Source organism: Equus caballus, chromosome 8 (genome assembly GCF_041296265.1).
Source record: "Equus caballus isolate H_3958 breed thoroughbred chromosome 8, TB-T2T, whole genome shotgun sequence".
Lineage (NCBI taxonomy): Eukaryota > Metazoa > Chordata > Mammalia > Perissodactyla > Equidae > Equus > Equus caballus.
The window spans coordinates 14,116,031-14,129,681 of NC_091691.1; the positions used below are offsets into that span (position 1 = coordinate 14,116,031).

General features: G+C 45.9%; 1 protein-coding gene across 11 annotated transcripts in view; it reads left to right on the plus strand.

Moving 5' to 3' along the window:
• Nucleotides 1-723: 723 nt before the first annotated feature.
• Nucleotides 724-13,651, plus strand: part of CORO1C (coronin 1C) — a 73,007-nt gene continuing 60,079 nt past the window's right edge. Inside the window, exons 1-3 of one of the 11 annotated variants that reach the window (XM_070275338.1) lie at nt 902-1,004; nt 2,011-2,138; nt 3,292-3,417. Coding sequence is in view for 1 of the 11 variants with exons in the window: in XM_070275336.1 (XP_070131437.1) it covers nt 13,013-13,055 (43 nt within the window). In the remaining 10 variants the exon portion in view is untranslated. Of the gene's footprint in view, nt 875-901; nt 1,005-1,322; nt 1,434-2,010; nt 2,139-3,291; nt 3,418-9,764; nt 9,837-12,166; nt 12,362-12,973; nt 13,056-13,651 lie in introns of those variants that run through there. The other 10 variants (XM_023646985.2, XM_070275337.1, XM_023646984.2 and 7 more) reach the window with 10 other exon arrangements.

The following is a 13,651-nucleotide window of genomic DNA, read 5'->3' on the forward strand; positions in this document are numbered from 1 at the left end:
CACCTGCGAAACGGGGTCACGACCGGTCCTCCCATGTACTGCTGGGGGATACATGGGTGTGGCCCAACCCAGGGGCAGCCACCCTGTGACAAATGCAAAGTGGAAAGTGGAGGCCAGGGGGTCGGGAGTCCGCAGAGCAGGGGGGCGGGGAGAGGGTGGTGGGAGCAGAGGCGGAGCTTCGGGAGCCAGAGGCGGGGATTCGAGATTCGGGGCGGGGCTTGGAGTATCACGTATTCAGACAACAGTAGGCGGGACTTCTAGAAGTTGGGGCGGGGCTTTGTGGCTCCGAGGGGCCAGTTCTGAAGTAATGGGATGGGAGCCGGGCTTAGGGAGTCAGGAGGCTGGTTGGGGGTTTTGATGGGGCGGTGGGCGGGGCTCAGAGGAGCTCATAGGGTTTTAAGGGCTCTGGGGGAATCTTTGAGGAGCCGGGGACTGTGGCCCTGCAGAGCCCAGCGGGCCAGTGGGCGGAGCTCTAAGAAGGCCCCTCCCGGTAATAAGGAGCAGTGGGCGTGGCCCTCGGATGCTGCCATGACTCAGTGGGCGGTGCGTGCACTTGGGCACCGCCTTCCTCCGCGGCCCACCTGCATTCCTCGGCGCGACCAGAGGGGGCGCACGCTAGAGGGCGGCAGGGGACGTAGCTGGGAAGCGGGCTTCCCCTCCCGGAAGTGGGCGTGGCGCGGCGCGGCCCGGCGGCCCTGATTGGGCGCGGCGCTGCGCGGGGGCGGGGCCTGCGTGCGGCGGCGGGGGCGGGGGCGGCGGCCCGCCCCTCCCCCGTGCGGCGCTCAGTGCCAGGCGGGAGGCGGCAGCGGTTGGAGGCTTCGCTGGGCTCTGCAGCGGGGACTTCGGTGGCGGCTCCCCAGGCACCTCGGCCCTGGTGAGCAGCGCGCGCTGGCGGGGCCGCTCGGAGCGAGCCGGGCGGGCGGACCCGTCCCCTCGGCATGTGCCGGCGCCGGCTGACAGGAGCCGGCGGCGTGGGGCAGGGACCCCAGGCCGGGGTGCAGGAGGTGGGGGCCGGGGGGAGGGGATTGGGGACAGAACCGCCAGGCCTGGCGAGAGCGACCCGGGCTCCCTGTGCGGAGGAGGCTGCCCAGGGGAGGCTTTTGGGGGTGCGGCGCCGCCTCCGCCGGGTGAGGAGCCGCGGGGCACGGGGCTGTCCGAGGATGGTTTCCAGGGGTCGGGACCCCGCTTGGTTGGGTGGGGTCTTGGGTGGGGAGGGGCTGTTCCAGGCTGGGGCGCGGAGCCCAGGGGCGCCGGGCCTGGGGCGGGGTTTGAGCCGCCGTGGGGAGGGAGTGGGTGTCGGGGTGGGCGGGGGCCGGGCTCACACGGGGTCGGCCGAGCGCCCCGCGTGGGAGGGGCGAGGGCGAGGGCGAGGGCGGCGGTCTGGCCTCGGGGTTGCCTGGCTTTGGCTGCGAGGCCGGCTCTGGGCCCTGAAGGTATGGCTTTGGGGTCGGGAAGGGCGGGGCAGGGCTAGAGCTGGAGTTTACGTGGTCGGGGGCGGCTTGGGAAGAAGGGCAGGAGCCCGGCGGTGGGAACGGAGGACTGGGACTGGCAGGCGATTGGGAGAGCGAGATCCAAGCAGGCATGCTGCAGGGTCGGGGGCCTGGAGCGTCCGAGTGAGCTGGGTGATTCAGGGATGTGCTCCCCTAGTAACGGAGCAGCTGGCGAGGGGCGCGGTGAAAAGGAGCCAGGTGCAGGTGGGGCTCCGCTGCGCCTAAATGACTGAGGATGAGGTCAGATGTTGAGGGTGGGAATGCAGGAGCCGAGCTCTCCCGCCTGTCCACACAAGCGTACACACCCCAGCTCTCCGTCTCTCAAAGGCTTTGAATGTGTCGGGGGAAGTGGCAGGCTGCAGGGAGAGCCGAGAAGAAAGGGGCTTCCTCTTGGAGAGAGGCGCGGGCCCTGCCGTCCTTTTTTGGGAGTGTTCAAAGGGTTTTTGATCGCTGGAAAAGGAAACGTAGGCTTTACTGCATCATGGTTTAGAATCGCATCCTATATTTGGCCTTAATGTAGGCTGTCCTTGTTTTGTGGTGTCTGAAGTCCTTGCTCTACATGTTGCAAACGTGGGATTCAGTGTGAGAAGCAAATTGCAAGTTGTTCATCTCCCTCGGGGTAGCAGGATACAAAGGCCTTTCTTTCCTGTAAGACATTTAAACAGAATCGAATATAGTGCGTGTTTTTAAACTGGTACTGGGTAGCGAATGTATTTACTTTTGGGAATTGTCACAAAATATTAGGCCCTCTTCCCGCAGCTCTCCTGCCTGGGATTACCTTCTAAAACTGTATTTCTGGGGTTCTTAGTCACTCTATATAATAATGCATTGCATTGTCCTTATCTGGCAGAACTCTCTCCTGACACCAGGGCCTTGCTAGACTAGACAGAAACATGATTAAGTATAACCAGTTGTTTGTACCGTCTGTTCAATTGTGAAGGCACATAGATATCTGTTTCTGTGACTTCACTTTCTGCATTCCCTGTAAAACTGAAGAAATGGGAAAAATCTATTTTGGACTGGATTCTGTATATTTCAGAAAACTAATTTAAGGAAAGTAATTTTTTTTTTTTTTTTTTTTTGACTTGGAGGTTCATTTCAGAGTCGCAGTGTTTGGATAGGAAGCCTAATAGTACCGGGTGGGTCTGAGAAGCTGTATAAATAAGTGGGGGGAAAAGTCAAATAAAACTGGGCAATGTGTTGTATGTTAGGCCTGGAAGTGCAATGTTTTGTGGTAGGTGGCAGTCATGTGTACTGAGGATTGGCCAAAGATTGGTATGAAGGTCGGGTACACACCTTTTTGACAAATCCAGAATGTGCCTTTTCTGTATTTATTTTTGATTATTTGTGGAAGGTACATGAAAGCCTGATGGATTTTACGAGACACATGTCAGTGAGAGATCGATGCACAGAGTACTGAATTTTTCATCATCAGGTGTTACTTTGCCTGCAGATTGTGCTAATGAGCATTTATGTCTATTTATATGTAGTTTAGGATTAGATTCAGGATTGACAAGTAGCACTTTTTAAACACTTCTTAAACATTTTTGATTTAAATTTTATGCTTAATGCATCTGTCACTTTTTGGGATCCACTCTAACCATGAGGAGGGAAGTCACTCTAATGCCTATGAAATGGAATGTTCAAAAGGATAAATGCTCAGTTCTTAGTTACATAACTGAGAACGTGAAGATTCAGTTCTTTATGATGGCAAATTATTTCTTAATCGCTTTGATTTGTCACGAACTGGGGTTTTAGAAACATTATTAACTGGTTTTTTTACCTTTGACTTCTTTTTCAGAGGTGGAACAATAATAAATTTGGGTACCACTTTCATATCCAGGGTACAAATCCATGTTTGTTTTCCATTTGATGACCTCCCTGTGTTATCCTATTCCTGAGTTATGAAAACTCTTTTCTGACACTTGTGAGTATGTCTTTTTAAACTTAAGATGCCTTTTCTGTATTAAAACATGGAAATCCTCATAAATATTTCAGTATGACCTAGTACCTAGAACGTTAAGTAATAGAATCTCTCTGGGTTTTCATTGCCCTAGTTCAGATCCCTTAAAATGAGTGAACAAGATCCTACACTCCTTTTTGAGAGCTTATTCTGTGTTTCAGTAGTGCATAATGGAATCATTTTTGTTTTATAAGCACTTTATTGAGAGATAGTTCACATACCATACAGTTCACCTACTTAAAGTATACAATTTAGTGGTTTTAGTATATTCACAGAGTTTTGTAGTCATTACCACAATTTTAGAACATTTTCATCACCCCAAAAAGAAACCCCGTACCCATTAACAGTCCCCCTTCCACCTCATTCTCCTCTCTACCCTGCCCTAGGCAGCCACTGATATACTTTGTGTCTCTGTTGATTGCCTATTTTGGACATCTCATGTAGATGGAATTGTACAATATGTGATCTTTTGTGTCTGTGTTTTATTACGTGTAATGTTTGCAAGGTTTATCCGTCTTGTAGCATGTATTAGTGCTTCATTCTTTTTTTTAATGGTTGAATAATATTCCATTGTATGGCTATACTGTGGTGTTTTTTAAAAATTACTCTATTGAGGTCATATTGGCTTACAATGGTGTAAATTTCAGGTGTGCATCACTGTATTTCAGTTTCAGTGTAGATTGCATTGTTGAATATACCATGTTTTGTTTATCCGTTCATCCATTGATGGACATTTGGATGTTTCCCCTTTTTTGGCTGTTATGACTAATGCTGCTGTGAACGTAAGTGTACGAATTTCTGTGTGGACATATGTTTTCATTTCTCTTGGGAATTGCTGGGTCATATTGGTTACTCTATTTAACTGTTAGAGAAGCTGCCAGACTGTTTTCCGAAGCAGCTCCACCATTTTACAAGCCCTCCAGCAGCATATAAGGGTTTCAGTCTCTCCATATCCTCCTCTATACTTGGTATTCTCTGACTTTTTAATTCTAGCCATCTTGGCGGGTGTGAAGTATCTCATTGTCATTTTTATTTGCATTTCCCTGATGGCTAATGATGTCCAGCATCTTCTCAAGTGATTAGTGGACAGTTGTGTATTTTCTTTGGAGAAATGTCTGTTCAGATGCTTTGCCGATTTTAATATTGGGTTATCTTTTTATTGTTATGACTTATTTATATCTTTTAGATACAAGTGCCTTATCAGATAGATGATCGCAAAACTTTTCTCTAGTTCTGTGAGTTGTCTTTTCTTGATGGTATTCCTGGAAGCACAAAAGTTTTTACTTTTGGTGCAGCCCAGTTTATGCATAATGGAGTGAGAATTGATAGTAATGGAGTTAGAAATTATTTAGCCCTTAAATCACATCCTCATCAATGTTTTGGTTATATACGTTAAAAGCCAGGGGCCAGCCCGGTGGCATGGTGGTTAAGTTTGCATGTTTGGCCTCGTTGGCCCCAGGTTCACCTTGATAGACACGGATATTAGCTCAGGGCCAATCTTCCTCAGCAAAAAGAGGAGGATTGGCAGTGGGTGTTAGCTCGGGATTAATCTTCCTCAAAAAAAAAAAAAAAAGTAAAAGCCAAATGTGAAAGGGTTAGGGAAAGATTTGAATTAGTTTTAGATCAAAAAGGGCTTGTCGGGGCCGGCTTGGTGGTGCAGCAGTTAAATGTGCATGTTCTGCTTCGGCGGCCTGGGGTTGGGCAGTTCGGATCCCAGGTGTGGTCATGGCACTGCTTGGCAAGCCATGCTGTGGCAGGTGTCCCACATATAAAAAGTAGAGAAAGTGGGCACGGATGTTAGCTCAGGGCCAGTCTTCCTCAGCAAAAAGAGGAGGATTGGCGGCAGATGTTAGCTCAGGGCTAATCTTCCTAAAAAAAAAAAACGGGCTTGTCAGGAAACGTTCCCCTGTTTAAATCCTCTGGTGGCCTCCCCCCATTGTCTGTGGTTAAAGTTGGGACTTCTGCATGTGGCTGTGGATCTGGGTGTCTAATTTCGGCTGCCTGGTCTCTCACTGCTCCCCTCCCTATGTTTCCGTCCCCATCGCTACTCCTGGAACTTCCCACCCTCAGCTCTACTTGGGATGCACTTGTTACTCCACCCCCTTTCCACTTGTTGAGGCCCACGTGTCCTTTGGGATCCTCCAGGAGACCTTCCTGATCCTCCCAGGCAGACCTTGTCCCTGCCCGCATGCATCGTACATTCGTCACTGCTGTCTGCCGCAGGGACCTGCTCCTGAACCTGAGCTTACTGTCGGAAAGGCTGTTCCCATGGAAAGCAGGGTGTGAGAGGGGAATTCACGTGGAAGGCAGATCAAGGTTCTCTGCTCACAGCTTGGGCTCCAGTGCCTACCGGCTATCTGCTGAATGCAGGATTATTGAAGTTAGTTGAAACGATCCCGCGGTCAGTGGGTTTCTCTGATTATTATTCACATCTTTGTTGCCTATGTAAAAATAACATGAAGTACACGGGTGATTCCTCTCTGCCTTTCTGGCATCCGAGTTCAGCCCTTACCAAAAAAATGGATGTAAAACCGAATGTTTGAAGCTTTTTCCTGAGGGCAGAACATGCTCGTCCAGGTTCTTTCCCCCCAATGAACAGTGATGACTGGCGCACAGCCTTCCCAGTAGGGCAGGTGGCCAGGGAACACGTTTAGTTTGGTATGATTGAGCCACACCAAATGCAGCAGGCCAGCCCTGATGGTATTGAGTCAGTCAGGACTGGAACTACCCCAGGGCATGCCTGATAATGGGTGTAAACTGGCTGTTAAGGGCACATACTTCCTTCCTTTTCATTCTTTGTTCCTGCTCTCTTGCTTTTCTCAGAGTATCTGACTCAAGTAGTAGTCTTTAGTTATATTTTGTGGGTTATTTTTTTTGCTGAGGAAGATTCACCCTGAGCTAACATCTGCTGCCAGTCTTCCTCTTTTGGATGTGAGCTGTTGCCACAGCATGGCCACTGACAGACGAGTGGTGTAGGTCGCGCCAGGGAACCGAACCTGGGCTGCCAAAGCGGAGTGCGCTGATCTTAATCACTAGGCTACCAGGGCTGGCCCTGTATTTTGTGTTCTTATGTTCACTTTTAATACCTTAATTAAAAATACTCCACTTGCTATCTCCCTGACAATTAGGAGAAACCAGCTGACCATTTGGGCTACGTTTTCATTTTTTGTGTTCATTGCAGTGGTTGGATTGTGGTGAGGTAGTATGGAAGAGAAGAAGGAAAATAAATTTCGTATTTCTTCTTTGTTTCATTAGGCTCAGTGACCTCTCCGTATCTTATATAGTTTCTTGCTCTAGGAGTTTTGTCTTTAAAGAAATTGAGGCAATGAAGAGTTTAGCCTTTAGAGCCAGGCTGGGCTGGGCGTCACTCTTGGCTCCTCTTCTTAATAGCTGTGACTTTGCCAAGTACCTCACCTCCCTTATCCTCAGTTTCCTCTTTGGTAGTATGGAGATGCCAATGGTCCCTTGCTGGGGTATTGAGTGGACGATGAATTTGTGTTTCCCTCTGTCTTCGCCCTTAATGTCTGTTAATGAGTGGAACTGGGGAGAATCAAGTAGAGTAAGTTTAATACATTTTATTTCTGATGTTTAGCTGTTAATATGTGGATTCCCACTCCCACTTGAGCATTTAGACTTGAGTCAAAGTGGAATTACTAAAGCGGTACAAAATGTCTAATTTTTAGGATAGGAAAGTAGTGTTAAAAACGAGGCGGTTTTTACCATGTCTCTGCTCCGACAGGCTTCTCTTATTCAGGCCTTATGCTTGTATTCAGTCTGTCTGTCTGTCTATCTATTTTAAGGAAAAAGGTTTAGTTCCTGGCAAAAGATTGATCCTTTTAAGGTTTGGAAGGAGATGCCACTGCAGATACTCATCTGGTTATAGTGTGAATGGCAGCATTGTGATAAAGTGTAGCATTTGGTGTGAGCAAAGAGCCCAGTAGTTTCATGGGATGTTAAATTAGGCCCGTCATTTGAGTCTTACATTAGTAACAAAATCAGTTTGTCTTGTCTGCCATAGTAAAGAGAAATCAAATTAACGCAGAGGTCCGAGTGGGAGAGAGAAACTGGAGTATGAATGGGATTAGGAAGGCTTGTATTCTGTATGACTGACAGCAGTAATTTCCCAATACACATTGTTTCCCCTTTTGGTTGTGCAATTATCTACATTTCTTTTTAAAAGTTATGAATAATGGATCATACTTTGTGCCAGCATCTCACCACCTTTTTAAGAGTATATCGTTTTAGGGAGGTTGGCGGATGATGTCTCAGGTCCAGAGGTCCCCGTTTCCCGAGGACCTGCTGTTAGACCTTCATGAATGCAGCTCCCTGCTGACTCTGAATCACGGCTGGAGCAGAAAGTCCCTCGCTGCTCCCTCCTTCCTCGGCTTACAGATGAGGGGCTGTGGCCTCAGGAGCTTGAGAAGCTCCCCCACCCAAGATCAGGAGCGTAACTATCCCTCGCTTCCTCCCCAGCCCCCTTCCGTCTCCTTCCGTGTGTGGTGTGAAGTCATTCTTAGAGTTGGTAGTGTGGATTTATAGTGTAGTGTGGGTTTTTGTTTGTTTGTTTGTTTTTTACTGGGTGAACCTGACGTGCTTTCCCTTTTTCAGTCCTTGACCTGATGCGACAGTTCCCTCTTAACCTTCCCCCGTGGTCTTCTGCCAGATGTGCACACTGAGCCTGCTCAGAGCTGCTCTCTTCAGTTTATCGCTACAGTCGATAGTACCGGTGTGTGTGTGTGTTTTCCTCACATCTTCAGATGGGACGTGTATGAAACTATGAAGTTTGGTCCAGATTTTCAGAAGGTTTTTTCGATGCATTTTTGGGAAACTTGAAAATACATGGACTCTCTTGTATAAGCCTTTGGGAGACTTGATTTCCTAGTTTTAATGTGAAGTTCCTTGACAGTATTTTATTGCTCTCTCTTTATTTCCTCAATCTTATCATCTGACCATTAGTAAGCTGGGGTTGTAAGGATTTCTCTCGAGTGTTTCAAAGACCAGTAAATATTGCAAAGGTGCCCTTGCATTGCCTTGCGAGAATAATTGGGACCATTTGGCCATCTGTATATGAAAACACTGTTTGACAGGAACAACACCCGTCCAGTGCTGGAACTACACAGATTCTAACAGGCATAATGAAGACCTCTTCGGATTAGCAGAAGTTGATCATTGCTTCAGTGTCATCGTTTTGTCTGGGGAACCAAGACAGACTGGGAATCTGGACACGTGGCAGTTTGGTGTAAGAGCCTTTTTTGCCCCCTTGTAGAATCAGATGTCTGTCCCCACGTTCTAGCCACTGCTGAAGTCTTCATCCTGGATACACAAAGCTGTAGTTTCTCAGCTTGTAAAAGACCGTAGACACGTGGGAAAGGAGGCGTTGGGAGAGCAGAGCCTTTGGGGGGTGTATTTTCCACGCCTGACGTTGGAGGGGCTTCTTGACAAATTCACAAGCTCCCACTCCTTAGGACAAATGTTTAATCACCAGTATTTGCTTACTTCACAAGAAAGATACTTAAATTCCTTTTCATAATGGTCAAGCATTCTTTTCTAGTTAAAGATTCTAATTCCTTTCATTCTTAGGAACTTAAAGAGTTGAGGCTGATTTATTAATATAAAACCTCAGATGCTGCCTGAGTGGTGACTGAGAAACACGTGTGAACTTGAGCCATCATCTCCGTTAAGCAGGAGGATTTATTAGGAGACTAGTCACTTTACGGGCTAGATGGTGAATTAGTTTTGCGGTTAGTAGTGTCTTTAGCTTAACATTGTCGTCCGAGTTTTTCTTGGCAAGCAAGAGAAAGGCCAGAGCCAACGAGTGCTGGCCACGGCTCTTTGAGGTGATATTTAATAAGATGTGTGTTTTCTGTTTTAGAAACAGAGTAACTTGTCCCGTAGGCTCTCTCTCTTTTGCGGGCCCTGTTGCTTTAAATGCTACTATAGGAAAAAGGGTAAATTGAAATTTTTTTTTTTTTTTTTATCCTAAGAGTTCCAGTTTGGTCTTCTTAGGCAGTATAGAGGTATCTTGCATGCACTCGGCTGAACTGCATTGTCAAGTAGAACCCGCGATGCATCGTATCTACAAAGGATGGTTGTGAACCACGTGGTTCTCTAAAGGTGAATGGTTGAGACCAGATGCAGTGTCTTTCTGGGAGGCAGTGTGTACGTTTAGTCCCCAGCCCAGGACTGGGTTGTGTTCTAAAGTCTAACTCAGTTATTTGGAACTCGGGTGGCATTTTTTTGGTATAGATTCAGTATTATAAGTGGGGGGGTAAGTTCTCAGCCTAGATTGAAGAAATCTGTTTAATTCACAGCACAGCTTTTGAAACTGTTAATGATGATGGCAGAATCTGGATCTTGGAAGCTGGGAGTCATGTGAAACAGAAGTAAGGAGCCGTGCTTCATCCTGGGTGCCTGTCTGTGCAGGCTGTGTGGCATCCAGCAGCCTCATGCCACAGCAGCACCCACGTTCTTCATCCTCCCTCCCTCTTAATTTGAAGCCTCGCTTCTCAGGCCAAGTCCTTTAAGCAGTGGTTGCAAAGCAAATGGTTCAAATTCATTTCCACTGATGTGTCCCTGGGTGGCCACAGTTACTATGAGATTACCACTGTTACTCAGTGCTGGGACCGCCATTGGCTTTGTTTATATTTTCCTGTTTCACTCACGTCCCTTAACCCATGTAGAGGCACAGTATTAATATTTTTAAAAAGGGTTCCCTATTGATAAATAAGGAGAGGTTCTTCCTGTCACCTCTAAAACAGTGAATCTGCTATGGTCTTTTCAAAATACTTGTGATTCCTTTTTTCTCTTTCTGTTTGTTGAAGGGCTTGAAAGGGTCTTAGATTTTAGCAGTGACTTGGTTTCTCTGCCCTTTGGGCAGTGGATCAGGGCAGGGTAATGGTTGTAAGCTGGGGCAGCTTGTACTGACTGGAGCTGGGCGTTGGTCTCCATCTCTGTTTGTGTTCCCTTAGAAATGCTTACCAAAAAGCCCCTTCTTTCCTCAAACAATGGGAAATAATTGACTTCTTTTTGTTATTGCCTCTTTGAAGGGTTTGGACCACGTAGTTCCCAAGAACTCTTCTCATTCAAACATTTGATGATGCTAAATGGCATCAGGATTAGGGACCTGATTTTTCTGGTGCAGTTAAAGTCTTCACAGAATGTTAATGGCAGTCTTAATGTTTTGATTTACCTTTAAAATGTGTAATGATTTAAAAAATAGGTTACAAGCTTCCTCTGGTCCTCAAGGATGTAATTTTTGCTGCTGAATTCTGTGGGAAGTGAGCTCTGGGAGTTGAGAGGACAGGGCATCGAGAGTCAGCGTCTGTGGGAAGCTGAGGGGAGGCCCCACCCATGGATGTGCGAAACAGCACCGGGCCCACTCGGGCTGGTGTGATTAGGGAAGAGTAGTGTGAGATGGCTAGGTGGGACGGCCCAGATTGCGGGGAGTCACCATCATAGAATATACATTTATGCAATATATTTGAGTAAAATGTAAATATAGTTTAGATAGAGAGTTATAAAGGTAGATGAAAATGTAATTTATGGGTGTCCCTAGTGCTAATGATTTCTATGCTAATACCAGTTATGTTTTGGGTTAAATGAGTAGAAATTTAAAAATAAATCTAAGTATGGAATTATTATTTTCTAGTTTGTGAAAGTGGACGCTAGTACTGCTATCCATTCCATGTTCCTCGAAGGCAGAGAATGTCTTAGGTTTTTTGTGCCTCCGCTTCCCAGCACACTGCCTGGCACCCCATAGGTGCTCAGTGTTAGTTTGAATAATTGAATTTCGGTTTTACACGACACACTTGTGATAAAGATTGTCAGTCTTCCCATTTTCCTAGAAGATGAAAGGAGTAAAGAGGAAGTTTTCTGTGATGTAGGAGGACTGCTAATTGTAAACATTTGCAGTTAACCTCATAATTTTCATTACAAATAAGTATATTAGCAATGTTTGTGTATATACACGGTTATTTATTGAAACATATATTTTTTTTTAGTTTTTCCTTTTTTCTCCCCAAAGCCCCCCTGTACATAGTTGTGTACTTTTAGTTGCCTGTCCTTCTAGTTGTGGCATGTGGGACGCCGCCTCAGCATGGCTTGATGAGCGGTGCCATGTGTGCGCCCAGGATCCGAACCGGCGAAACCCTGGGCCGCCGAAGCAGAGCGCACAAACTTAACCACTGGGCCACGGGCCGGCCCCTTTGAAACATATTTTATTTGTAAAGCAGATTTTAGAGTTCTGGTTATTTAAAAGTATGAATTCTGATGAAAAACAGGGTGACATTACATTTTGGTACTTCATTGAAAATTTACTTAACTGACATGAATTTTTAATTTGAATTTTGAACTTTATTTAAAATTTGTTTATTTAATTTAAATTTAATTTTATTATATTTAATTTATTTAATATTTCGTTATATTTAATTAATTTAATTTTATTTAAAATTTATTTTAATTTTGAATTTGAATTTTGAATTTAAAAAGTACTGGGAGCGTGGGATTCTTACAGCTTTGTTTTCTAGTCCAGTTAGCAACTTTGACTCTAGAAAAAACGGATGAAGCAACATCCTAGTGGAAGCATGCTTTTATCTTGAAAATTTTTGTCAAAATAGATATGGGAAGCACCGTAATTTGTGTCAAGATGAGGATTTAAAGTTAAGGGAGCCATCAAGACAGCTGAGTTTCCTTTTATTGTCTTTCTCTTCTCGAGTTTCTGGCTGACTGAGAAGTGTCGCCTTCCCACAGCGGGAAGACTGGAGGGTGGCCCTGAGGGGCTCCAGGCCCAGCTCAGAGGAGTCACAGGGCGGTCTCCGGGCAGTGAGTGGCTCCTGGGGCTCCATGGATTTCCTGTGTTTGCTTCCCTTTGACTGGAGAGGGTGACAAGAACGGAGTAAGTGCAGAGAGGGTGAGTTGTGCACCGTTTCAGCCGTTGGATGGTCTCATCATTTTCGGAGTTCATTTGTGCAGTATAGAAATTTGAAGGACTGTAGGCTTTGGTTTGCATCCTAGTAGTCGTGTTGTGATGTGATCACAAAAAAAGAATTGTTTTTGTATTTCCGTTTGTATGTGTGTTTGTATGTTATTTCTGGCCGTTTTTAGGAATCATTACAAATCATAAATGTAGTTGTTTAAAAGAGTATCAGGATGAGAGACCGGCTGCTCTGTCAGCCTTCTCCTCCAAATGCTTTAGAAAGGATTCTTCTGCTTTCATTTGAAGCATTTAGGGTTGCTCTTTCAGTCACTGTTTTGCCGTCCAATTAATGTAACGTAAAGAATGAAGGACTATGATTTGCTTTTCAAATCTTCCTAGAGTTTGGAAGGAAGAAGGATTTGGGATGGTTCGGGTTCCGGTTTTACCAGCTGAGGCTGGTGAGGCTGGTGAGAGCTTCTTCTGATCCAGTGTTCACTCCCAGAATGCCTAGCCCACGCTTCCTCCTGGAAGTGGGCTTTATTTGTTTGTTCCTACTTCCCCGGAGGTGTTCCCACGTTATTGGTGACATGGGATGGGCGGTGCTTCCTTTCTAAAGAACTGAGCCCTTGAGAAGGAAGGTATCGGATGGTGGTCAAGTGTTTACTTGGTAGTAACTGCAGTTTCCCCAGTGAGTTATATTCTTACAGTTTTTTATACTCTGTTGTAGATAACTGATATTCTGTTTGTCTTTCCCCCTCTTTAGAAGAGAGGCCTCCTGATAAGGAAATAGTTTGTAATTTTACCAAAAAAGATCAGACAAAATGATTTGTCCTGAGGTGCGGTAAGATTTGAAGACATATACTTTCCTGTTTGTATAGGATGTCAGAAAATTCTGGAAACATAGGGAGATTTTTATTTTAAAGAGTGTCAGTTTCATTTTCAACTAGCATGCTCAATATGTCTACCTTCAAGCTCCAGGTAAACTGCCTTAATATTAAAGACAGGGGTCCAGTTATTAATCTGAAAAGGTGTAATAATTTAAATGTTTTTCATGGGTTTTTACTCTTTTCAAACACCCTACTTGTAAAGAGAAGGCTCTTTGGAGCTAATACAAAGGGGTGGTTCTTTACCCCAGTGTGTAGTGTGTACTTCCCTCCCCTTTGTACGTCTGTCCCAGCAGGACGTTAACGAGTGTGTGTCTCTTTGATTGTGCTGTGTCCCCTCCGTTGCACTGTGAGCTCTCTGAGAGCAGGGCCAGGTCTGCTTGCTCACCATTGCGTCTGC